At 47.4% G+C, this 26,807-nt stretch overlaps 1 protein-coding gene across 1 annotated transcript; it reads right to left on the bottom strand.

Moving 5' to 3' along the window:
* Window positions 1–527: 527 nt before the first annotated feature.
* On the bottom strand, window positions 528–23,200 carry LOC116523440 (apoptotic chromatin condensation inducer in the nucleus-like). Its single transcript, XM_032238558.1, has 6 exons — window positions 22,931–23,200; window positions 22,686–22,792; window positions 18,399–18,528; window positions 5,097–5,142; window positions 797–939; window positions 528–710 (listed from the first exon to the last, which is right to left on the bottom strand). Exons 1-6 carry the CDS (start codon window positions 22,958–22,960, stop codon window positions 528–530), a joined length of 639 nt encoding a protein of 212 aa, XP_032094449.1. The 5' UTR covers window positions 22,961–23,200.
* Window positions 23,201–26,807: the final 3,607 nt, after the last annotated feature.

Here is a 26,807-nt window from a genome sequence, read left to right on the forward strand (position 1 = left end):
ATAAACATTCCTCTGAAAAACTGTTTGCCAAGCCTTGCGGACTGTGAATGAAAGGAATCCACAGTCGTGCCAAGTGTTGCCTTGCCCTGTGTGTGCAAACTAGTTATCTGGCAGCTCTCCAAGCGAGATAAGGTTCGTGTGGATAAACATTCCTCGGAAAGGCTGTTTGCCAAGCCTTGCGGACTGGGAATAAAAGGAATTCACGGTTGTGTAAATAAAAGAGGTTTTACCCAGAACCAAGACTCTGCTTCATGCTTGTTAAGGAAACTTAGGTCAGAAGAACGTTTTAGGATATTTTTAGTTTCCCCGTGTCTAAATCCGAGCACCGCCTCCGCTCTGCAATTAGTATTTGCCTTAAATGATTATGGGAGATTGGCCGTTCACCACCCCGGAAATCAATGGGAGACGAGAGAGATGTAAAAACAATGGAGTTGAACAAAACGGCCGTCTGGTGAGCGGGCAACTTTGTGGCTTGCCGAGTCTCGCGCCTGAGTGCCGCTTCTGTCCTGGGACCGATCGGGGAGCCCCTACTGCCGTCCCTCCCCAGCACCAACCTGCGTGACGGTACGGCAGATCTTGAGCGCTTTCTCGTGAGCTGGCTCTTCCAAGTGGCGCTCGGCTTCGTCTTCGGAGATGCGGGAGTCGTCGGCGTGAAGGTCCACCACAGCTTCCTGACCTCCTAGCGGTGGCTTAATCTCTGGGATCAGGCTCTGGAGGAGGAAGGAAGGAGAAAAGCACATCAGGATCGGTTCTCGGCTGTCCCCGAGTTCGACTTTTGCCCCAGCTAGCCGGTTACCTTGAGGGATTCGGTGGTGATGCTGATCGAAGGTTTCTTCTGGGTCGTGGCGGTGCTGGCGCCCCAGCGCCGTTTGCGGCCCGCCGGCTGGCTTCCTTCGGTGTCACTGTTTGTGGCAACTGGCCCTTTGGTCACGGAGGATGCTAAAAGCGAGGGAGGAAAGGAGTTAATAACTGGAGCAGTTTCCTCAGGACATGATTGGAGGCAGGTTTTCTCTGAAGTGGCTCGAGTGAGCGAGTCCGTTCACTCCCACCCGCTCTCCCTAAATCCCATGGCCTCTTCTGCACGATCCGGCTATATAGGCAGTCCTCGGCTTACAACCACAATGGGGCCCAACATTTCCATGGCTAAGCGAGACAATTGAGTTTTGCTTCATTTTACGATCTTTCTTGACACAGTTGGGGGCAGCTTGGCTCTTGAGGTGGCTCGAGTGAGCGCATCAGTTCACATCCACCCTCTTTCCCTAACCCCCATGGCTTCTTCTGCATGATCTGCCAGTACAGTAGTCCTCCACTTACGACAAGGGAGCCCAGCGTTTCTGTTAACAAGTGAGACAATTGAGTTTCTTGCCACGGTCGTTAAGCAAATCGGGCTGCCGTTGACTTTGCTTGTCAGAAGGCCACAACAAGGGATCACATGACCCCGGGATGCTGCGACCGTCATAAATATGAACCGATGGCCAAGGGCTCGAATGTTGATTAATGGGGATGCTGCCATGGCCATGTGAACAACGGTCATAAGTCACTCTTTTTCAATGTTGCTGTAAGTTCAAATAGTCACTAAATGAATGGTTATAAGTTGAGGGCTATCTATTGGGTTAAAACAAGAATCTAGGGTTTGGGTTTTAGTTCCTTTAAGATGGGTGGACTTCAATTCCCAGAATTCCCCAGCCAGCAAAACATAAAATCCTGGGAGTTGAAGTCCACCCATCTTAAAAGGCCTGAGGTTGAGAAACCCTTTCCTAGTAAAATCACAGCTGTCTTCATTACTACAGGCACTAAATGGATTGTGTTTCTGCTACCCCCCCCCCCCCCACTACGTGTAGTAATCTGGATGAAGCAATTGGTGCAGAGGATGGTACCGTTGAAAAAATAAAAATATTTTACCAGGCGTATCTTTAAAAATAACACATCCCGTCCCATCAAAGCTGGCTGGGTGACTTTGGGCCGATCACCAGGAGATTGGGAGTTCTAGTCCCACCTTAAGGCAAGAAAGCTAGCTGGGTGGGTGGGCCAATCATCAGGAGACTGGGAGTTCTAGTCCCACCTTAAGGCAAGAAAGCTGGGTGGGTGGGTGGGCCAATCACCAGGAGACTGGGAGTTCTAGTCCCACCTTAAGGCAAGAAAGCTGGCTGGGTGGGCCAATCACCAGGAGACTGGGAGTTCTAGTCCCACCTTAAGGCAAGGAAGCTGGCTGGGTGGGCCAATCACCAGGAGACTGGGAGTTCTAGTTCTACCTTAAGGCAAGGAAGCTGGCTGGGTGGGCCAATCACCAGGAGACTGGGAGTTCTAGTCCCACCTTAAGGCAAGAAAGCTGGCTGGGTGGGCCAATCACCAGGAGACTGGGAGTTCTAGTCCCACCTTAAGGCAAGGAAGCTGGGTGGGTGGGCCAATCCCCAGGAGACTGGGAGTTCTAGTCCCACCTTAAGGCAAGAAAGCTGGGTGGGTGGGCCAATCCCCAGGAGACTGGGAGTTCTAGTCCCACCTTAAGGCAAGAAAGCTGGCTGGGAGGGCCAATCACCAGGAGACTGGGAGTTCTAGTCCCACCTTAAGGCAAGAAAGCTGGCTGGGTGGGCCAATCACCAGGAGACTGGGAGTTCTAGTCCCACCTTAAGGCAAGAAAGCTGGGTGGGTGGGCCAATCACCAGGAGACTGGGAGTTCTAGCCCCACCTTAAGGCAAGGAAGCTGGGTGGGTGTGCCAATCACCAGGAGACTGGGAGTTCTAGCCCCACCTTAAGGCAAGAAAGCTGGGTGGGTGTGCCAATCACCAGGAGACTGGGAGTTCTAGCCCCACCTTAAGGCAAGAAAGCTGGGTGGGTGGGCCAATCACCAGGAGACTGGGAGTTCTAGCCCACCTTAAGGCAAGGAAGCTGGGTGGGTGTGCCAATCACCAGGAGACTGGGAGTTCTAGCCCCACCTTAAGGCAAGAAAGCTGGGTGGGTGTGCCAATCACCAGGAGACTGGGAGTTCTAGCCCCACCTTAAGGCAAGAAAGCTGGGTGGGTGGGCCAATCACCAGGAGACTGGGAGTTCTAGTCCCACCTTAAGGCAAGAAAGCTGGCTGTGTGGGCCAATCACCAGGAGACTGGGAGTTCTAGTCCCACCTTAAGGCAAGGAAGCTGGCTGGGTGGGCCAATCACCAGGAGACTGGGAGTTCTAGTCCCACCTTAAGGCAAGAAAGCTGGCTGTGTGGGCCAATCACCAGGAGACTGGGAGTTCTAGTCCCGCCTTAAGGCAAGAAAGCTGGGTGGGTGGGCCAATCCCCAGAAGACTGGGAGTTCTAGTCCCGTTTTAGGCAGAAAAGCCAACTGGGTGACTTTGTCCCAGTCTGTCTTTCCCAGTCCAACCTTCCTCAAAGGGTTGTTGTGGTGGTGGGAAAAAAACAAGGGGAGGAAAGAGTAGGTTTGCCATTTTTTACTTATAAAAGTGGGCTAAAAATCTTAACAAACAAGCATCTTTCTGGAAAGCTCAGCTGTGACTTCAACTGGCTGCTAAGAGACTGATTGTTAAGTGAGGACTAACTATATTTCAGTGTATTTCAATTTATAGCCAGTGTATTTAATTGTATTTAATTTAGTGGATTTAATGTAAACGCATACGAGGGGTATTTAATTGCACCGGCCTCCACTGCGGGAATGTGACATGAGTCTCCTTCTCCAAAGCCCAGATGGGGCAAGTGAAGATTAGCCAGATTTTTAAGCGAGTGGGAGTAAAAATTGCCCAACAGAGATTGTTTCCAAGGCTACAATCTCTTGCATTCTGCTCCAGAGAGTGACCTTATCTTTCTCTGGGGGAGGCAAGGGAATGTCCACCTTTCCTCCATCTCAGCAGAAGACATGTGCTCTCTCTCCCACTCCTTAAAGCAGTGTTTCTCAACCTTGGCAACTTGAAGATGTCCGGACTTCAACTCCCAGAATTCCCCAGCCAGCATTCGCTGGCTGGGGAATTCTGGGAGTTGAAGTCCGGACATCTTCAAGTTGCCAAGGTTGAGAAACACTGCCTTAAAGCCAAGATCTCCAGCCTTGGCTAATTTAAGACTTGTGGACTTCAACCCCCCATAATTCCTCAGCCACAGTCTCTGACCGTGGTAACTTGTGGACTTCAACTCCCAGAATGCCTCAGCCAGTCTCCAACCATGGCAAGTTTAAGGCTTGTGGACTTCAACTCCCAGAATCCCTCAGCCTCCAACCTTAGCAGACTTCAACCCCCACAATTCCTCAGCCAGTCTCCCACCATGGCAAATTTAAGACTTGTGGACTTCAACTCCCAGAATGCCTCAGCCAGTCTCCAACCATGGGAAGTTTAAGACTTGTGGACTTCAACTCCCAGAATGCCTCAGCCGGCTTTAGCTAAAGCTTTAAGACTGATGGACTTCAATTCCCAGAATGCCTCAGCCAGTCTCTGACCATGGCAAGTTTAAGACTTGTGGACTTCAACTACCAGAATGCCTCAGCCAGTCTGCAACCATGGCAAGTGTGGACGTCAACTCCCATTCCCAGAATTCCTCAGCCTCCAACCTTAGCATTTATGGACTTCAACTCCCACAATTCCTCAGCCAGTCTCCGACCATGGCAACTTGTGGACTTCAACTCCCAGAATGCCTCAGCCAATCTCTGAGAATGGCAAGTTAAAGGACTTGTGGACTTCAACTCCCAGAATGCCTCAGCCAGTCTCTGACCATGGCAAGTTTAAGACTTGTGGACTTCAACTCCCAGAATGCCTCAGCCAATCTCTGAGAATGGCAAGTTAAAAGACTTGTGGACTTCAACTCCCAGAATGCCTCAGTCAGTCTCCAACCATGGCAAGTTTAAGACTTGTGGACTTCAACCCCCACAATCCCTCAGCCAGCCTCTGACCATGGCAACTTGTGGACTTCAACTCCCAGAATTCCTCAGGCAGCAATGCTGAGGTGAGGAATTCTGGGAGTTGAAGTCCACAAGTCTTAAATTTGCCTCCGCTTTCAGGAGCGGGAGGTGGGACTCGAGGACCCCCCCCCCCCAACCCTCTTCAGATGTCTCACCAAGCGGTCAAGGGAGGAGGGTTGAGCTCAACAGGGCTGACAACCTGCCCCTTTTACTTACAGACGACGGAGATTTTCCTCTTGAAGGCCTTGGGCTGAGTCGAACCCTGTGGAGAAAGGGAAGGAAGAAGGGAAGGGCACAGAGAGCGAGAGAGAGCGAGAGAGAGAGAGAAAGAGAGGGAGGGGGAGAAAGACAAAGAAAGAAAACCCCGTGTAGAGGGGGAAGTCAAGTCAGTATCGGGGATTTGGAAAGCGGCCGTCGCATCTGAGGGACATCAAAGGGAGGTGGGAGAGAAGGCCTAAATAATGGAGGGGCCCAGATGAAGGGATGGGGAGGGACAAAGGGGGTCTCCTGCTGCCTCGGCAATGAAGTGGAGAGGGTAGAATCCTGTCTCCCCTAACTGATTACCAAATCTGGTCAGTTTATTTGCACGTGGTCCCTGCCGTCTAGGGAGGTCCACAATTGGGAGTGGGAATCCCCGGAAGCGGCCCTCATGAGGACTAGAAACCCTTTTAGAACATTCTCTTATTTCAGGGGTCTCCAACTGTGGCAACTCAGCCGGCTTTAGCTAAAGCTTTAAGACTGGTGGACTTCAACTCCCAGAATGCCTCAGCCAGCTTTAGCTAAAGCTTTAAGACTGGTGGACTTTAACTCCCAGAATGCCTCAGCCAGCTTTAGCTAAAGCTTTAAGACTGGTGGACTTCAACTCCCACAATGCCTCAGCCGGCTTTAGCTAAAGCTTTAAAACTTGTGGACTTCAACTCCCAGAATGCCTCAGCTAGCTTTAGCTAAAGCTTTAAGACTTGTGGACTTCAACTCCCACAATGCCTCAGCCGGGTTTAGCTAAAGCTTTAAGATTGGTGGACTTCAACTCCCAGAATGCCTCAGCCGGCTTTAGCTAAAGCTTTAAGACTGGTGGACTTCAACTCCCACAATGCCTCAGCCGGCTTTAGCTAAAGCTTTAGAACTTGTGGACTTCAACTCCCAGAATGCCTCAGCTAGCTTTAGCTAAAGCTTTAAGACTGGTGGACTTTAACTCCCAGAATGCCTCAGCCGGCTTTAGCTAAAGCTTTAGAACTTGTGGACTTCAACTCCCAGAATGCCTCAGCTAGCTTTAGCTAAAGCTTTAAGACTGGTGGACTTTAACTCCCAGAATGCCTCAGCCGGATTTAGCTAAAGCTTTAAGACTGGTGGACTTCAACTCCCAGAATGCCTCAGCTAGCTTTAGCTAAAGCTTTAAGACTTGTGGACTTCAACTCCCAGAATGCCTCAGCCGGGTTTAGCTAAAGCTTTAAGATTGGTGGACTTCAACTCCCAGAATGCCTCAGCCGGCTTTAGGTAAAGCCGGCTGAGGCATTCTGGGAGTTGAAGTCCACCAGTCTTAAAGCTGCGAAGGTTGGAAATTCATGTTCTATCTGATCTTTAAAGAGGTCAAACAGAGACATGTTCTAAAATGGGTTTCTAGTCCTCAGGGGTACGAGAAATTGAAACGGTTCTATGGTTTGGGCTTGTTTCCTTGCAGACGTTTCATTGCCGACCTAGGTAACGTCATCAATGTTAGGAAAGGAGGGAGGTTTCCAGCATTTACCACAGTTCAACCCCGAACTGTAAATATTCTCTTTTATGGGCGTAAATGTTTCCGGAGCTAAAACTATTCCAGTGTTAGGAAATGTAATTGAGAAAAAATAACAGTCTATTTAAGACTAAAATCCACATCCCGCGACTTAGCAGTACGCAAAACACACACGGCCTTGTTAATTGTGGCACCAAATTAAGGAACAATTATCAGTTCTACTCGGATCTCCTTTTTATTCGGAAAATTTCATGATTTTAGGAATAATTTTAAAAGGCAAACTGTGGTTTTCATACATTTGCTCCAGAAAGTTTTAATTAAAAAAAAAGAATTCCATGGTTATATTTCCTGCTTTTAATAGTTTTTCCTCAGTGTTTTTTTTTAAAAAAAATCTGTATTATGGACAGACGACTGGATGCTTTTAATGAAAAAAGAAAAAAGGGAAGCAGGAGGGACAGCAAAGGCTGAAGTCGGTGTGGAGGCCCAAACTCTTGGGTCTCAGCTGCATGGGACTACAGGTACCATTATCCCCAGCCAGCCTATCCTGTCCTGCGCTGACTGGAAATGATGGGAATTGAAAGCCCACACAAACTATAGGAGAAACCCGCCACTAGCAATTCTTTAGTATATCCATGTATGAAATACCTTTGCCCACTTTCTGGATTTTTAGTTATATCTATCCATCCATTGTATCTTTCTATCTCTACATCTATTCTATCAATCTATCAATCTATCTAGTTATCCTGTATCTACCATATTTACCTATTTATCCATCTATCGTAGCTATTCATCTATCTGTCTGTCTATCTATCTATCCTATCTATATTCATATATCCATCCATCCATCCTTTCATCTAAATCTATCTATCTGTCTGTCTGTCTGTCTATCATCTATCAATCTATCTATCTATCTATATCTATCTACTGTGTCTATCTAATCTACCTATCTATCTATTGTATCTAGCAATTCTTTAGTATATCCATATATGAAATACTTTTGCTCACTTTCTGGATTTTTAGTTATATCCATCCATCCACTGTATCTTTCTATCTCTACATCTATTCTATCAATCAATCAATCAATCAATCAATCAATCTATCTATCTATCCTGTATCTACCTACCATATTTACCTATTTATCCATCTATTGTAGCTATTCATCTATCTGTGTCTATCTATCTATCCTATCTATATTCATCCATCCATCCTTTCATCTAAATCTATCTATCTGTCTGTCTGTCTATCATCTATCAATCTATCTATCTATCTATATCTATCTACTGTATCTATCTACTGTGTCTATCTAATCTACCTATCTATCTATTGTATCTAGCAATTCTTTAGTATATCCATATATGAAATACTTTTGCTCACTTTCTGGATTTTTAGTTATATCCATCCATCCACTGTATCTTTCTATCTCTACATCTATTCTATCAATCAATCAATCAATCAATCTATCTATCTATCCTGTATCTACCTACCATATTTACCTATTTATCCATCTATTGTAGCTATTCATCTATCTGTGTCTATCTATCTATCCTATCTATATTCATCCATCCATCCTTTCATCTAAATCTATCTATCTGTCTGTCTGTCTATCATCTATCAATCTATCTATCTATCTATATCTATCTACTGTATCTATCTACTGTGTCTATCTAATCTACCTATCTATCTATTGTATCTAGCAATTCTTTAGTATATCCATATATGAAATACTTTTGCCCACTTTTTGGAGTTTTAGTTATATCCATCCATCCACTGTATCTTTCTATTTCTACATCTCTCTCTCTCTCTCTCTCCATCCATCCATCCATTGTAGCTAGCTAGCTATCTACCTTAGCTATCTAATCTAATCTGTCTGTCGTATCCAGCAATTCATTAGTATATCCATATATGAATTTTTTTGCCCACTTTCTGGATTTTTAGTTATATATTTATTTTTATATCTATCCATCCATCCATCCACCCACTATCTATCTATCTATCTATCTATCTATCTATCTATCTATCTATCTATCATCCATCTATCCATCTATCTATCTATAAATGCAGAAAGTGAGCAAAATTATTTCAAAAAGAAAAAGTATAAAGAATTGCTAGTGGTGGGTTTCCCCTAATCTTTCAAATATGATTTATTCGTTTTGAAACAAGCAATCAAACAAGGATGTCAGATTATTTTAAAATCCTCAGTGTCCTGACAATGGACATATTAAGTCGACACAGGCCAGCAGGCAAATAATAACCAGGTTAGATGGTCAGGCTTGCCAAATTCATTAAGACAGACTGTCAGCTTGGGGTCAGAGGGGGGGGGGGGGAAAGAATGGAGAATAATATAGAAACAGTTTTGAATTTTAGCCATTTTAACCCTTGGAGTAGGTTCAACACAACGGACACGTTTAAAACTTGGAACTTTTAATCCCTCTGGTATTTTGCAGAGATTTTACCTAGCTGCAACGTTTATTCAGTTATAGAACATTCTTCAAGTAATCCTAATTAAGTAGTTCAGAGGTGTGAACTATGGCCCCTTTAATACTTGTGGACTTCAACTCCCAGAATTCCTGAGCCAGTAAGGGGAAGTATGGCCCTTTCAGGACTTGTGGACTTCAACTCCCAGAATTCCTGAGCCAGTAAGGGGAAGTATGGCCCTTTCAGGACTTGTGGACTTCAACTCCCAGAATTCCTGAGCCAGTAAGGGGAAGTATGGCCCTTTTAGGACTTGTGGACTTCAACTCCCAGAATCCCTGAGCCAGTAAGGGGAAGTATGGCCCTTTTATGACTTGTGGACTTCAACTCCCAGAATCCCTGAGCCAGTAAGGGGAAGTATGGCCCTTTTATGACTTGTGGACTTCAACTCCCAGAATCCCTGAGCCAGCATGGCTGACTCTGAGCACAGGTAGTCTTCGATTTACAACAGTTCATTTAGTGACAATTCATTTAGTGATCGAACGGCCCTGAAAAAAGTGACTTAGGACCGTTTTTCACACTTACGACCGTCGTAGCATTCCCCCTGGTCACGTGACTTACATTCAGATGCTTGGCAAACTGACTCCCATTTATGACGGTGGCAGTGATCTCCTTTTGCAGCCTTCCACTGAGCAAAATCGCTTAACAGCCGTGTTCCTAACTTAACAACGGCAACCATTCCCTTAAAAACTGGGGCAAAGTCGTAGCACGGGGCAAAACTCACCTCACAAATTTCTCACTCAGCGGCGTAAACGTTGGACTCTCTTGTGGTCGTTAAGTGAGGACTACCCTGTAGCTGGGCAACACTTTTGTCTGGAATGGTGTAGGGTCTCTTGCTTGAGCAGGGGGGTGGACTAGAAGACCTCTAAGGTCCCTTCCAACTCTTGCCCTCCCTGGATAAGCCGAATCGGGCTTTTGAGCGCATGCGCTAAAATAAGCCCTCCCTGGATAACAGGTCCAATTGGGCTTTTGAGTGCATGCGCTAAAATAAACCCACCCTGGATAATAAGCCGAATCGGGCTTTTGAGCGCATGCGCTAAAATAACCCCTCCCTGGATAATAAGCCTAATCGAGCTTTTGAGCGCATGCGCTAAAATAGCCCCTCCCTGGATAATAAGCCGAATCGGGCTTTTGAGCGCATGTGCTAAAATAGGCCCTCCCTGGATAATAAGCCTAATCGGGCTTTTGAGCGCATGCGCTAAAATAAACCCACCCTGGATAATAAGCCTAATCGGGCTTTTGAGCGCATGCGCTAAAATAGGCCCTCCCTGGATAACAGGTCCAATGGGGCTTTTAAGCGCATGCGCTAAAATAAGCCCTCCCTGGATAACAGGTCCAATTGGGCTTTTGAGCGCATGCGCTAAAATAAGCCCTCCCGTAAAATATTTAGCCGCAAGCGCAGCCGGTCCCCGCCATTTCCTGGTAGGGAGAAGGGGGGGGAACATACCCCACGCTCGCCCACATGCACCTACCATCCCTGTGGAACAGCCTCGAGGAGGCCGCTCTGGCAAATTCTAGCTAACGCCCCTTCTCTTAGTGGCGGCCGTAAAGAGTGCGGCAGGTCCAGCGATGCTAAGGCTGGCAAGAATGCGCCAGAAACAGAACTTCCGGCCCTCTCTGGATCAGCTGATCCACAGGCCGAGGTTAGGGAGCCTCCTGTGCCTCAAAAATAATAAGATGTCCCCAAAAATATGGCCAAGCGCTTATTTCAAGGGGTGGAAAGAAAATAAGACCCTGTCTTATTTTCGGGGAAACACGGTATTCTTGATGGGATTGCACAATTCCAGATTTTCCCACCATCAAAGAACCGTTTTGCACAAATCCAGATGGGAAAATGTTCTGGAAAATTCCTTCTGCTCCAGGCCAGATTATTTCTCCCCCTTCCTGGCTCTGCTTTCTGGGAATATTGGGGGGTTTTTTTTTGGGGGGGGGGGGGGAAATCAAAGGAAGCATTTTGCAAATCGGGCCAAACTCTTAATAAAAGAGAATTTTTGTAGCTCAGGATTGAAATGAGTTTGACTGATTTCTAGATTAGTCCTTGATTTACGGCCGCAATTGAGCACCAAAATTTCTGTTGTTAGAGACGTGTGTGAAGTGAGTTTTGCCCCGTTTTGACCTTCCTTGCTACCGTTGTTAAGGGAATCGGGGGTGGGTTTGATTTACATCGAGGCGGTTTTAAATCACAGGATTGAAATCACTAGTAAAAAAGGCTTCATTTAAATTGTAATTTAAACAAAAACAACGGCTGTGAAATTGTGTGAATGCATCAACAGGGCCTGTTATTCTCTTAGCTTGCAGATTCACGGAAATGAGTTTACCAAAAAATGTAAATCTTGCAGAACATATACAGCCTTCATGCTAGATAACGGAGATCCATTTCATGCTGAATAAGTTAAATTATGAATGTAACTTAAGTAGGAAACTATCTTTAGATAGATTTTTTTTTAACTCCAAAAGCATTTTATTAAAATAAATTTTGATTTAAAAAAAAAATCCGATTTCAATTAAAAAATCCGATTTAAAACAAAAAAAATCCATTTTTTTTTTAAAAAAAATGATTTTTATCCACCCTGAGGGAATCATTGGAGTGGTTTAACTTACTAACGTGGTTATGGTGACTCTGGTTTCCCATTGCACACCAGAACTACTAGACAAAAGGACAGTTTTTTCTGAATGCTATCCGTCTGCTAAACAACTAATCCTCACAACACTGTCAAATTATCTACTTGACTGTATTGCTATTCTTCTCTTCCTAGTACTTATCTCTTTCCACTGATGCTATATCCATGTTGCTTGTATCTTTAAAATTTATATTGTTTCATTTGTTTTCTAGTATAATTTGATTGCTTGTTAGTAACCTATGACTATCACTATATGTTGTATCTTATGATTCTTGATGAATGTATTCTATTTTATTCTTATTTATGTATACTGAGAGCCTATGCACCAAAGACAAATTCCTTTGTGTCCAATCACACTTGGCCAATAAAGAATTCTATTCTATTCTCATTCTACTTCTGTTCTATTCTATACTATTCTTATTCTACTTCTATTCTATTCCTATTCTACTTGTATTTTCTTCTACTCTTATTCTATTATTCTATTCTTATTCTATTTCCATTCTATTCTATTCCTAGTCTATTCTACGCTATGCTATTCTTATTCTACTTCTCTTCTCTTCCATTTTAATTCTACTTCTATTCTATTCCTATTCTACTTCTAATCCATTCTAATTCTACTTGTATTTTATTCTATTCTAATTCTACTTGTATTTTATTCTAATTCTACTATTCTATTCCTATTCTTCTATTCTATTCTACTCTATTCTTATTCTACTTGTATTTTATTCAATTCTTATTCTACTGTTCTATTCTTATTCTATTTCTGTTCTATTCTATTCCTATTCTACTTCTATTCTATTCTACTCTATTCTTATTCTACTTGTATTTTATTTTATTCTTATTCTACTATTCTATTCTATTTCTGTTCTATTCTATTCCTATTCTACTTCTATTCTATTCTACTCTATTCTTATTCTACTTGTATTTTATTCTATTCTTATTCTACTATTCTATTCTATTTCCGTTCTATTCTATTCCTAGTCTATTCTACGCTACGCTATTCTTATTCTACTTCTCTTCCATTTTAATTCTACTTCTATTCTATTCCTATTCTACTTCTAATCCATTCTAATTCTACTTGTATTTTATTCTATTCTAATTCTACTTGTATTTTATTCTATTCTTATTCTACTTCTATTCCTATTCTACTTCTATTCTATTCTACTCTATTCTTATTCTCTTCTCTTCTACTCTATTCTTATTCTCTTCTCTTCTTATTCTACTATTCTATTCTTATTCTATTTCTGTTCTATTCTATTCCTAGTCTATTCTATGTTACGCTATTCTTATTCTACTTCTCTTCTACTCCATTCTAATTCTACTTTTATTCTATTCCTATTCTACTTCTATTCTATTCTACTCTATTCTTATTCTACTTGTATTTTATTCTATTCTTATTCTACTATTCTATTCTTATTCTATTTCTGTTCTATTCTATTCCTAGTCTATTCTCCGTTATGCTATTCTTATTCTACTTCTCTTCTACTCCATTCTAATTCTACTTTTATTCTATTCCTATTCTACTGCTATTCAATTCTACTCTATTCTAATTCTACTTGTATTTTATTCAATTCTTATTCTACTGTTCTATTCTTATTCTATTTGTTCTATTCTATTCCTATTCTATTCTACTCTATGCTATTCTTATTCTATTCTGATTCTACTTCTGTTCTATTCTATTCATATTCTGTTCTATTTTATCCTATCCTATTATCACCAAAAACAAATTCCTTGTGAGTCCAATCACACCTATAGAATTCTATATTCTATTCTATTCTGGAAGGTCACAAAGAGGGGAATCATGTGACCTTGGGAACAGAGAAACAGTCATAAATATGAAGCGGTTGCCAAGCATCTGGATTTTGATTCCCATGATTGCAGGGGTGCTGTCGAGGTCGTAACTGTGAAAAAACAGTCACGAGGCACTTTTTCCCTTGCCGTCGTAACTTGGAACGGTCCTTAAATGAACAGACTGATCAGGTTACCTAGTTTTGGGTTGTGCTAACCGAGGCTTCCCGAGAGCATGAAGCAAACTCCCGGTCCAGACATAACCTCCTTTAATTAATTGACTGTGAATTCTGCTCATTCACATCCAGCAAAGTCTTTCAAAGGAGGATTTACGGTCACAGACCTTATCTGGCTTGGAGAGCTGCTGCAAAACTCGGCAAGGAGTCTCAGAGAGTCCCGAACCAATGAAGGGAACTAAGGGCCTCCTGCAAACTCCACTCCCCTTTTGCTCCTCTTTGAATCCCTCTGGGAGGGGCCATTCATCGTCCACCTGTGGCCTTACTCCCAAGTCGACCCCTGTTCTTTAGTTGTTCCCTTCTTGTCTGGCAACTCAGCGCATGCGTACCCTGGGAACAGGCTCCAGCTGTTCTTCTGCCTCACTGATATCTGACTCCGAAGGCAGCTGATAACTGGCATACGGCCCCGGCCCCCTCTCTGCCGCTGACACAGAGCCCTCCCCAGACCCTAGGACTGGCCCATCTTCCTCCCCAACCTCCTCACTGTCCGACTATGCTGGCAGGCCACAAGATGGGTAATGAAACGTCTGCAAGAAAGCAACCTACACAACAACAACAACGATTCGTTGTCCGTGTGGCTTTTCAAGTGTCTACACCTCCTGTGACCCCAGTTGGGGGGTGTTACAGCAGCCACCGAGACCCAGACATTTCTCTATAAAATTGTCTTTTGTATGTTCCAAGTTTTGTGGCCCTTCTTCCTTCTCTGACTCCCTTTTAATTTAAGACAGCCCCCCGCTCCCCACCCCACCCCGAGCAACCGGTTGGACTAGAAGACCTCTGAAGGTCCCTTCCAACTCCGTTCTTCTCCACTTCACGGCTGAGCTGCGGGTTTCCCTGGAAAGGGGGCGGGGGAATGGAAAACCAGGTGCCGCCCCATGTCAACACAGGGGGTTACTTTGAGCAAGGATTTGGGGATGGGGGGGCGGGAAACACACCTCCTAAGCTTAATGCCCAAAGACTCCCCATCATTTTAAGAAACGAAGAAATCTGAGAGGGGGGATGACCCCCCCCTCCGTTTTAAACCGTCATGGGACCCATCCACCCGCCCCCACCCCACCCCTCCAATTCTCCCTTTCTCTCTCTTTTTTTTCCTCTATTTAAATTAAGAACACGAAAGAAAACAAGCCAAAAAAAACAAACCAAAACTTTTAAAAAAGAAAAGGAAAAAAAAAAAAAGAAAAGAAAATTAGGACAAGCGCTCCAGGTACCCTCTCACACCTGGGGCAGGGTCTTCGGTTCAGCCAATCACACCTCAGTGTGTTGTGCGCTGTATCTAGGCAACGGCTGGTCCAATCGGAACGAGCCCTCCCTGGCCTGAAAGGTGCGTGCTTGGTTGGGCTGAGTGACAAGAGAGGTGCTGATTGGTTGGCCGGTACAGGTAGGTAGGTAGGAACCTAGCGCTCGATTGGCTGGTGGTTCGGAAGTCAAAGTGTCCCGGAAGAGAGAGGGCGAGACAGAAGTCGCCTCCCCCCCATACGACTGCGGAAGGGGGGAGGGAGCCATCAGGAGGGTTCAAGGCAGTGTCAGTTCTCGGCAAGGCAGACCGCTGGGGACAGCGGGACGTGGCAGTGTCCCGTTTCGTGGCGGGGACTCTGTTTTTTAAGTGGAAAGTGTCCGTGAAAACCAAAATTCACAAATTGGGGCAGACATCCCGACGAAAAACAGCTGAACTGGAATCGAAAGTTCTTTTTGTGGTGGGTTTTTGAGGGGGGAAGAAATAACATAGCGCCTGGATGTCCTTGACGGGGGGGAAAAACCTTGGGCGTCTGTGGGACGCTCTGCGCACCAAGTCCTTTGAGGCGACCCTCGGCACCCTGCCCAATAAAGAAGGCCACAAACAGGTCCTTCACAGCACTGGCGGACAAAGTAGGAGGTTTGCGCGAGCGATTTTCGAAAAATGGGTCGAAGTCCTTGGCATATCCGCAGCGTTACGGAGGACCGAGGAGTTTCTCCCCAAATTCTGGAGCCTGGTCTCAAGATCAGCAGATGGAAAGTCGATCGGGCGTCGATCTGGTTCCTAAGGATTTAGAGATCAGCGGCCGACAGAACGGAACTTCTCCATTAGCGGATGGAAAAGTCACTCGGGCGCCAAAGCCCCCCCAAAGCCAGGGGAAGCCGGAGGGATCGTAAGATAAGCTGGATCGGTGACGAGATCGGAAGAATTTGGAGAGCTCAGGGTGGGAATTCGTCGTGTCAACGGAAGCCTTCCTCGGGACGGCGAAGGAGATGTGGCTTCCAACGGTCCCTGGGGAGGTGACGGTACAGGTTGGCGCATTGCGACGTCTTTTGGACACCTCGTTTCCGAAGGCCGGCCGAGTTTTGACCAGGTGGCCTTCTGAGATTGGCAGCTTTCACTGATGGCGGAGATGTGAACGAGGAAGCAGGTTGAGGTGCACACCATCAAGTTTTCGGACCCGCAAAGAAAGACTCACGGAGCAGGTGGGACTCCGAGAGGCACGTTTCCTTGCGTGGCGACGGACGTCGAGCGGACTTTCCCACCGAACGAAGGCAGAAAACAGTTCCAAGGAAGGCCATCTTCAACATTTTCTCTTTTTTGTGTGTGTGTTTTTGTTTTCTTCCCCGTCCACCTTCATGGATGCCTGGCTCGCGGCCTGCTCAAACGTGTCCACGCTCTCTCTCTCTCCGGTTCGCTCTCTCTCTCTCTCTCACTCTCTCTCTCTCTTTCGCATTCCCAGTAGATGGATGCCTCTTTAAAACGGGGATCAGAACAAACGAGTCCAGAGGAGAACATCAACGGGGGGAGGGGGGGGAGAGGGAGGGGATTGTGCGGGGAAGCTATCTTTTAGGGGGGAGGGGAGAAGCAAGGCCTGTTCCCCGCCCCCCCACCCCTCTTCCTCAGCAGCACGGAAAAGCCAGCATCGGAGTTGTGAGTGGATATACGTACGTGCGGATGCACAAATGTATTCAATCCCCATCCCACAGAACCTCCCGGCTCACCCTTCTCCTACCACAGAAACCCACTCGCCCCTGCCTTTACACAACACAGGGGGAAAATGAGGCCAAAATATATCAGCAATGGCCGAAGGGTAAACCAAATCTTTGCAATGGATCTAAGTTTAGTAAACAACCATCACCACACACATTAAAAAAAAAATGAAGCATGCCAAAATGTGCTTGAGAGCAGGAATCCTGATAAAGGGACCGGGCTGAAGGCTTAGTGGGGGCATATATTGGCTTATCAATGCGAGACACACCAAGCTCAGAATGCAGGTTTTGCTTCTAGACTGTGTGTGTGTGTGTGTGTGTGTGTATGTGTGTTTTTTTATTTGTGCTGATAAATAAATAAAGGGAGACTAGTTCTATTTCATGCTATTTAGCTCTCATCAGCTAGCCATACCCTTACTGGGGTTTGAACCTGGGCTATATTACATACTAGGCAAACATCTTAGCCATTAGGCCACAGGCTCTTATCCGCTATCAGCGAATATATATATATATGTATGTATGTATGTACGTATGTATGTATGTATGTATGTATGTATGTAGTGTCACACACATATACATACATATACATACATACACACATATATACATACATACATACTTATTGGGTATAATTTGGCACTAAATTGGGACATTGATGCAAGTATTTTGCTAGCCAAGGAAAAATTTAAAAAGGCAAGAAAGGAATATTTTTCTCTCTGCTGGTCATTGATGCAGTGTTTGTCAACGGTGGGGACTTCAAAACGTGGGGACTTCAACTCCCAGAATTCCCCAGCAGGCATGGCTTTAAAAGGTGGGTGGATTTCGACTCCCAGAATTCTCCGGCCCAGCTCTCTTTAAAGGTGAATGGACTTCGACTCCCAGAATTCCCCAGGGAGCCTATTTCAAGGTGGGACTTTTAACTTCCTGAATTTCCCCAGGGAGCATATTTCAAGGTGGGACTTTTCACTCCCAGAATTCCTCAATCCGGCCTGCTTTAAAAGATGGATGGCTTTCGAGTCCCAGAATTCTCCAGCCCAGCTCGCTTTAAGGTAAGGGGACTTCAACTCCCAGAATTCCCCAGGGAGCGTATTTCAAGGTGGGACTTTTAACTCCCAGAATTCTTCAGCTGGCATCGCTTTAAAGATGGGTGGCTTGGGGGGGAATTCTGGGAGTTCGAAGTCCACTCAAACCTTCAAACAAGCTGGCGGGAGAATCGTGGGAGTTGAAGTCCACCCGCCTTCAAGTCACCACGGTTGAAAAACACAACTTATTTCTCATTTCTCAGCCTGATAGGCCTAACGTATTTTTTCCAATTGCAGTGGTTTTATTAGGTAAAATTTAAAGGGGGGGGGGGTGGAAGATTTCCCCTAAGTGGACATTTTTGGGAAGCAGAATTGTATACTCTGACGGCAAAAAAAAGGGGGGGGGGAATTGTGGTGCACCCACATTCCCCTGCCTTAAAAATCTCCTTGCACAAAAGGTGGGGTATCACATCAGAAGTCCCTAGTGCAAAGGTTTTGCTGGGTGAGGGGTTGCTTAGATCTGACATTTTGAAACACACACACACCATCCTTTCCTCTCTTCCCATCGCACCCGCCCCCCTTCCAGGGTAGTGCTGACTGGCCCTTCATCTGCCCCCAAAAGCCCCATCCTGCCCAGCCGCTTGTCTGGATGCCCTCTACGCTCCCCTGCCTCTCTGCCGAAGGGCGCCTTCCCGACACGCTACCTCTTTCTTCTCCTCGTCTTCGGGGCCCGGGGGTTCTGCGGAAGGCTGGTCCTCGGGGCCACCGGGCTCCAGGGCCTCGTTCTCCGGCTGGGGCTCCGACAGCTCCATGGGCATCGTCTGCTTCTCCTCGCTGCGTGAAAAAGGAGGGAGAGGGGATCATTGGGGCAGGGGAACTGGGGGTCGCTAGGGGACAAGGAGAGCCTCAAAAAAAGGGGTCTCTGCCCCATAGAGCAAGGCCACTGTCCCCCAAAAAATCTCTGCCCCATAGTAGCGCTGACTTCCCCTTCATTTTGCCTTCCTGCCCGGCAACATGCTGCGGCCTTCCCTTCCTTCTCCTCCACTGTAGCCCATCTAAAGGTGACTTCTCCGTCCCCGAGCATCCTTGGAGTACGTTCCCCCCAATTTCAGAGTAACACACAAACACAACGCAAGAGAAAGGCCTTTCTTTCCCAGGTCCGAAGGTCTGTCTTGCAAGCCCAAACAAGGGGAGGAATTAGACTCTGAAAGAGGGGACAGGCACATGGACTGGACCCCCAAATAGTCTAGCCCCTTTCTCCCCCCCTACCAAACCACCCACCTGAACCTCCTTTCATGTCGCATATTCCATCCCCCGGTCAATTACACCCCAGCCTTCCCATCTCACAGCCCGCCCACCCTCCCGCGTCGCCAGTCCTATGGAGCCCAGGCTGCCTTGTTTCCCCCCACCCCCCCACCCCACTGTTGCTCGGTGGCCAGGGAGGGCCAGGAGCAGAAAAGGAGCAGCAGCCAGAGAGGCAGAAAAGAGGGAAGGGGAGCAGCGAAGATAAGACAGACAGACACACACACACACACACATGCGGGATGGAAAAGAGGGAGCGAGGGCGGGAGGGGGAAGGAGGAGGAGAAGAAAAAATATCTCTGCAGAGAAAAGGGCAGGCGGTGGGGGGGGGAAGGGGGGGGAGAAGGATGGGTGGCTGAGCCCTGGAGGTGGGGGAGGAAGAGACGAATCCAGCAGAGGAAGCAGCTGGAAGGCAGGCAGAGGGCAGGACTCCTGGGGGGGGAGGGGGAATAGAGATTGATTAGATAGATAGATAGATAGATAGATAGATAGATAGATAGATAGATAGATAGATAGATAGATAGAGTTGGGGAAGGGAGAGAGATAGAGATGGGGGAAGGGAGTGGTGCAGAGGAGAAAGCAACTGGAAGGCTGGCAGAGAGAGGGGGGAGAGGGAGAGAGGGAAGAAGAGAAAGCAGGCAGAGGCCTGGACTCCTTGGGGTGGGTGGGAGAGATTGATTAGATAGAGATAGATAGATGGAGGGAGAAAGATAGAGAGATGGGGGAAGGAAGGGGGCCAGAGGAGAAAGCAGCTAGTAGGCAGGCAGAAGCTGGGACTCGGGGGGGGGGGGGGAATAGAGATTGATTAGATAGATAGATAGATAGATAGATAGATAGATAGATAGATAGATAGATAGGCAAATAGATAGATAGGGAAAGGGAGAGATAGAAAGATGGGGGAAGGGAGGAGGGGGCCAGAGGAGAAAGCAGCTAGTAGGCAGGCAGAAGCTGGGACTCCTGGGGAGGGGGAGAAATAGAGATTGATTGGATAGTTAGATAGATAGATAGTTAGATAGATAGATAGATAGATAGATAGATAGATAGATAGATAGATAGATAGATGATAGATAGATAGGCAAATAGATAGATAGGGAAAGGGAGAGACAGAGAGATGGGGGAAGGGAGGAGGGGCCCAGAGGAGAAAGCAGCTGGCAGGCAGAAGGAGGGAAGAGATAAAGATTGATTAGATAGATAGAGATAGATGAGAGGGGAATAGAGGGATATAGATAAATAGGTGGAGGGGAAGGGAGGGGGGGCAGAGGAGGAAGCAGCTGGAAGACAGGCAGAGGACCCCCCCCCATGGGAGGGAGGGAGGGAGGGAGGGGGGAGAGAAAGAGAGCGGGGGAGGAAAGGAAGGAAAGGGGGAACCACCAGCCAAGCAAAGGTGGGGGGGGGAGGGGAAGGAACCCCCCACCGCAGTGAAAGGGGGGACCTCCTGGGAAGAAAGGGGAGGGGGCTGGAGGGAAGAGAGAGAGAAAATGGAGGGCAGGAGGAAGGAGGGGAGGGGGGAGCCCAGGAGGCGCGAGGCAGAGGGGGAAAGGGGAGGGGGGAGGGGCGGCAGAAAGGAAGCGAATGAATGAATGAATGGAGGAGGAGGAGGAGGAGGAAGAAGGGAGAATGGCGCAGGAGGAAGAGGAGGAGGGGGAATCGGAGGAGGCCGGCCGGGGCCCTCCTCCCGGTCTCACCCTCCCTTGCTCTCGGAGAGCAGCATGGCCGAAGGGGGGGGGAGAATCCGGATCGCCTTCCGGGGTGGGCGAGCGGGCGGGGGGGGGGGCCCGCGGCGGCTCCGCCTCTCTGGCTCAGCAGTCCCGCGGGCGGCGGCGCAGCGGCGAAGACGGCGGCCAGGGCGACGGCGGGAGCCCCGGCGCAAGAGCGGAGCCGCGGACGGGCGGCGGGGCCATCTTGCCGGCGCCCGATTGCTTTTCCCGGCAGCCCCCGGGAGGAGGAGGGGATAAAGGGGGGGGGTAAAGGAGGGGGGAGGAGGAAGAGGGGGGGGGGGTGATGAATCCCCCTCCCCAATAGGCTGCAGGAGAGTTTCCCTTGAAAGGCCAGGCCTTTGAACCCCCTTCCCCTTCCCAACTGCTCAAGCACACAGGAAGCTCCTTCTCCTTCCAAGCTTCAGATGTCACTTTTAAAGGGGACACACAAACACACCCTCCATCCATCCATCCTCCCTCCATTCATCTATCCATCGTCCATCCATCCTTCTTCCCTCCCTCCATCTTCCATCCATCCATCCTCCACCCATCCTTCCCTCCCTCCATCTTTCATCCATCCATCCTTCCCTCCCTCCATCCTCAATCCATCCCTCTATCCTTCCTTCTTCCCCCCTCCATCTTCCATCCTTCCTCCATCTTCCTTCCCTCCATCCATCCTTCCCTCCCTCCATCTTCCATCCATCCATCCTTCCCTCCCTCAATCCATCCATCCTCCCCCTCCATCCACCCTCCCTCCATCCTCCCTCCCTCCATCCATCCTCCCTCCCTCCCGCCATTCATCCATCCTCCCTCCCTCCATTCATTGTCCATCCATCGTCCATCCTCCCTCCCTCCCTCCCTCATCCATTGTTCAATCAATCCATCCATCCAGTCAGTCAAGCGCACAGCAGGAACCTTCCATTACTTGAAGGTTGCAAGGTGCATCTCTCTCTTTTTTTTAAAAAAAAAGAACCAGCCCCCCATCCAACCGGTCAAGACCTTCAATCTTTCCAATCCATCCATCCTCCCCCCTCCATGCATCCATCCTCCCTCCCTCCTCCACCCATCCAACCTCCTTCCCTCCCTCCCCCTTCCTTCCCTCCATCCATCCTTCCCTCCATCTTCTATCCATCCTCCTTCCCTCCCTCCCTCAATCCATCCATCCTCCCCCTCCATCCATCCATCCATCCTCCCTCCCTCCCTCCATTCATCCATCCTCCGTCCTCCTTCCAAGATCCACCACCTGCACAGGGCCCATCTGGGGTTGGGGGGGGGGAGAGGGCCCTTCCTTTTTATGACCCTATGGTAAAGGTAAGTTTCCCTTCACACATATGTGCTAGTCGATCCTGACTCCAGGGGGCAGTGCTCATCTCCATTTCAAAGCTGAAGAGCCAGCACTGTCCGAAGACGTTTCCGTGGTCATGTGGCCGGCACGCCTTCGAAGGCACATGGATTGTTGTTCCCTTCCCACCAAAGGTGGTCCCTATTCTTCTACTTTTTTATGTGCTTTCCAACTGCTAGGTTGGCAGAAGCCAGGACAAGTCACGGGAGCTCCCTCCGTTATGTGGTGCTAGGGATTCGAACCGCCGGCCTTTCTGATCGACAAGCTCAGCGTCTTAGCCACCGAGCCACCGCACCCTATAGTATTCCAGAGGATCTCCTCTGTTGGGATCCTCCTGGCCAGACCCCTTCAAAAAAACGACCGAAACTGACTTCATCCCAGTGGAACAGGCCACGGTCCGGTCAGTTTCTCAGCAATATCGGTTCTCGAACCTTTTCCTGCAGCCGTTCCTGCTTGTGCTTTAGAGAGAGACCGCCCCACGCTTGACATGTTCTGGGCCACAAGAGAGCTCAGCGTTGTCTCCTTCGCTTTTCGGGGTGCCCTGCTACCCCCCCCCCAATGGATCGGCCTTCCCAAGTCGGGCCCGCTGGGAGTGGCGCACGAGCTACCCCGTCATGGCTCAGGGCCCGCCCCTCCCCACCGATACTCACGTTTTGCTGCACGGCGGCTCGATCGGGCGCGGCGGCTCCGAGGCGAGACCCCCGATGTCTAGGACAGACTCCTCCGTCACCGTTGGATTGAGAGGCTCTGGCCTGCCCTGTGGGGGGGGGGGAAGGGGTTAATTTAGCAGGAAGGGGCCACAGGTCCCGCAGCCCCCCAAATTCGAAGCGGAGGAGCTGGGACACCCCACCCCATCCCCGAGGAGGAGACCCCGCCCCCCTGAACGCCCGCGTACTCGTTCTGGAAATGTGCTCTCGGCCTGCATGCTGCGTGCTGGTGGTTGTGGTGGTGGGGTGTGGCTGTGTTGCCTCGGAGGAGGGGAGGGGGTCCTTCTCCCTTCTTCCCTGGGGCTGGATGGGATCTCTTGGTGCTGGGCTTTGGCGCTGTGGGGTGGGAAGCAGGCCCCGGGTCGGGAGGGCTCTTTGGTGGGGGGGAAGCTGGTGCTGTCCCGGGAAGCTTCGCGGCTGCGGGACTAGGGGGGGAAAAGAAAGAGAAAGAGAATTTTTTGGCACTTCTCGGTTCTCCCGAAAAGGCTGGGTGGGTTAAGGTGAAATATAGATCTTTTCTTTCTTTCTTTCTTTCTTTTTTTCTCTCCCTCCCTCACTCTTCCTTCCTTCTTTCTTTCTCTTTCTTTCTACTTTAATCCCTTTTCCTTCCTTCCTCCCCTTCATTGCCTGCCTGCCTTCCTCTCCCTTTCTTCCCTTCTTTCTTTTTCTCTTTTCTTTCTTTTGCTCTTTCTCCCTCCCTCTCACTCTTCCTTCCTTCTTCCTTTCTCTTCCTTTTTCTACTTTAATTGTTTCCTTCCTTCCTCCCCTTCATTACCTGCCTGCCTTCTTCTCCCTTTCTTCCTCCTTTTTCTTTTCTTTCTTTCTTTCGCTTTCTCCCTCCCTCTCTTCCTTCCTTCTTCCTTTTTCTTTCTACTTTAATCCCTTTTCCTTCCTTCCTCCCCTTCATTACCTGCCTACCTTCCTCTCCTTTTCTTCCTCCCTTTCTCTTTTTTTTCTTTCTTTTGCTCTCTTCCGTCCTTCTTCCTTCCTTTCTACTTTAATCCCTTTTCCTTCCTTCCTCCCCTTCATTGCCTGCCTGCCTTTTTCTCCCTTCCTTCCTTCCTCCCTTTCTTTCTTTCGCTCTTTCTACTAAATTCCCTTTTCCTTCCATCCTCCCCTTCATTGCCTTCCTTCCTTTCCCTTTCTTCCTCCTTCTTCCTCCTTCTTTAGCTCTTTTTCTAAATTTCCTTTTCCTTCCATCCTCCCTTTCATTGCCTGCCTGACTTCCTTCCTCTCCCTCCTTTCAACCTTCTCTTTTTTCTCTTTCTTCTTTCTTTCTTTCGCTCTCTTTTTCTACTAAATTCCTTTTTCCTTCCATCCTCCCCTTCATTGCCTGCCTGCCTTTCCTTCACCTTCCTCCCTTTCCCTCGTTCCTCCCTCTCTCTCCTTTCGTCCTCCCCTTGGTTCCTTTCTCCCCTTCCTTCCTTCCTTTTTCATTCATTCATTCAATTCCTATAGAAGAGAATTCAGGTAGTCCTCGCCCTACAAGATTTCATTTAGTGGCCATTCAAAGTTACAACAGCTCTGGGGAAAAAAGGGATTTAGGGCCATTTTTCACACGTCACATGATCACGATCAAAACTCAGACGCTTGACAACTGAACTCGTATTTATGACGGTTCATGTAATCCTGGGGTCATGTGAAACACCTCCTCCCCCTTTTTTTGCAACATTCTGGCAAGCGAAGTTGACGGGAGAACCGGATCGGCTTAACAACCCACGTTAGTGCCTTAAGAACTGCAATGATTCCCTTAGCAACCATGGCAAGAACAGCCGTAAAATGGGGTATAATTCACTTAACAAATGTCTCTGTCAGGCCTGCAATTATATTCCTTTTAGAATTTTGGCCTGCCACATTTTCTCTTATTTCATTATGCTGTTTCATGAGTATAGTTGATGGGAGGGGGGAATAGACAGGAGTAGGATTGTGGAATGTATTGTTATCATTCTTTTCTAGAAGCCAAGGTCATCTTTTGTCTCCGCACTTTTACACCTGACCGGAAGCAGCTTGGTGGAGACGCCAGCGTGGAAGAAGATTGGACCATGTGATGGATTGTGGGTGTGGGGGACAAGATCATGAACTTTTAACTGGGTGGAATTCTGATGTCATTTCCAGAATTGGGATTAACACAGATGTGCTAAGATGTCTGCTTTATTAAATTGGAACTTTAAGGATCATTTTGCCTTGGACTCTGATTTAATTCTACATGATACTTGGAATGCTGACAGTCTCGCTTAGCAATGGAAATTATAGCAATGGGCCTTAATTTGTGGTCAAGGACTAGCAGCATTATGCAGCTCGGGGCGAACGATGGGAGTCCCTGGTGGTTTCTGAGCTGGGTGATTTACTAGTTTGGTTATGAAACATCTTTAAAAAACAACACCACCAATCTCAGAGAGCTCCAAGAACCCCAATCATCGTCCTCCTCTTCCTCCTCCTCCTCCTTTCCACAAATTCTACTCCCTTACAGCACTGATGATGTCACCTATTTGGGTCACGAAACATCTGTAAGAAAACTGCCCAGCTCAGGGAGCAGCAGGGACTTCACAGAATATCGGATTACTTCGATGGGTTTCCCACTGGATCAGCGGAAAATCTACACAGACGCCTGTTTGAGAAAAGAATTAATGTTTTCAAAGAGGAAAAGGTACATTTTAAAATGTTTTCATCTAATTGATAGAAAGCAGGGTTTCCGCTATCTGACCAAAGACCAAACACTTTTCACACAGAAAGGAAGATGATCTTTCTTTCTTTCATATTGTTGTTCTTGTTGTTATTATTACCGTATATTTGGAGTATAAGACGCAACAAGGTTTTGAAGAGGTAATTTTTTTAAAAAGTAGGTAGGTAGATAGAGGGATAGAAAGTGAAATACAGTAGGTAGGTAGGGAGAGAGAGAGAGTAGTTAGGTAGGTAGGTAGATAAAGGGAAAGAGAGAGAGAGAAATACAGTAGGTAGGTAGGAAGAAAGAGTGTAGCTAGGTAGGTAGAGGGATAGAGAGAGAAAAATAGAAAAAGAGAGAAAAACAGTAGATAGGGAGGGAGGGAGAGAGAGTGAGAGTAGGTAGGTAGATAGATGGAGAGAGAGAGAGAGACAGACAGACAGAGAGAAATACAGTTGGTAAGTAGGAAGAGAGAGTGTAGATAGGTAGGTAGAGGGATAAAGAGAGAGAAATAGAAAAAGATAGAAATACAGTAGATAGGTAGGGAGGGAGAGAGTAGGGAGGGAGGGAGAGAGAGTGAGAGTAGGTAGGTAGGTAGATAAAGGGGGGGAGAGAGAAATACAGTTGGTAAGTAGGAAGAGAGAGTGTAGATAGGTAGGTAGAGAGATAGAGAGAAATAGAAAAAGAAAGAAATACAGTAGATAGGTAGAGAGAGAGAGAGAGAGTAGGGAGAGAGGGGGAGTAGGTAGTTAGGTAGATAAAGGGATAGAAATAGAGAAATACAGTAGGTTGGGAGAGGGATAGAGAGAGAGAAAAAGAGAAATACAGTAGATAGGTAGATGTTTCTGCTGGCACAGCACTTGATCAACGTCATTCTCATCAATCAGTTAAAGAGCTTTCCAAAGGGGGAAAAAAAAGTTTTTGCACTCTGCAAACCTCCCCAAAAGGCATGAATAGCGCGGGGGGGGGGGGCTTGCAGAGTGCTCGGGGGGGGGGGGAGCAAAAACAAGCAAAAATGTTTTTTGTCAAAAAAATTGCATGCATAGCTTTATGGAGGCTTATAGAATGCTGCGGGGGGGGGGGGGGGGGACGTTCTGTTTTTTGCTCATTTCTGGCCTCCCCAGCCCCCAGGAGCTCTCTGAAAGCCTCCATAACGGTATGCATGGCCATTTTGATGAAGGCTTTGGGAGGCAAAAAATGCTGTGTTCGGTGTATAAGATGCACCCAGATTTTCAGCCTCTTTTTTGAGGGAAAAAGGTGCGTCTTATACTCTGAAAAATACGGTATATATAAAAGGCATGTATGTATGTATGTATGTATGTATGTATGTATGTATGTATGTTCCAGAATAACTCTGGAATGCCTTGAGCAATTTCAACCAAACTTGGTACACAGATGGCTTA

The sequence above is a fragment of the Thamnophis elegans genome, unplaced genomic scaffold (genome assembly GCF_009769535.1).
Source record: "Thamnophis elegans isolate rThaEle1 unplaced genomic scaffold, rThaEle1.pri scaffold_304_arrow_ctg1, whole genome shotgun sequence".
Classification (NCBI taxonomy): domain Eukaryota; kingdom Metazoa; phylum Chordata; class Lepidosauria; order Squamata; family Colubridae; genus Thamnophis; species Thamnophis elegans.

Coding starts and splice junctions, on each gene's coding strand:
- LOC116523440 (XM_032238558.1), bottom strand. CDS start 22,960: ATGCAGGCCGAGAGCACATTTCCAGAACGA. Junction 18,529..22,685: donor GAGCCGCCGTGCAGCAAAAC/GTGAGTATCGGT, acceptor TTTTTCACGCAG/CGAGGAGAAGCAGACGATGC. Junction 711..796: donor TCACCACCGAATCCCTCAAG/GTAACCGGCTAG, acceptor TTCCTCCTCCAG/AGCCTGATCCCAGAGATTAA.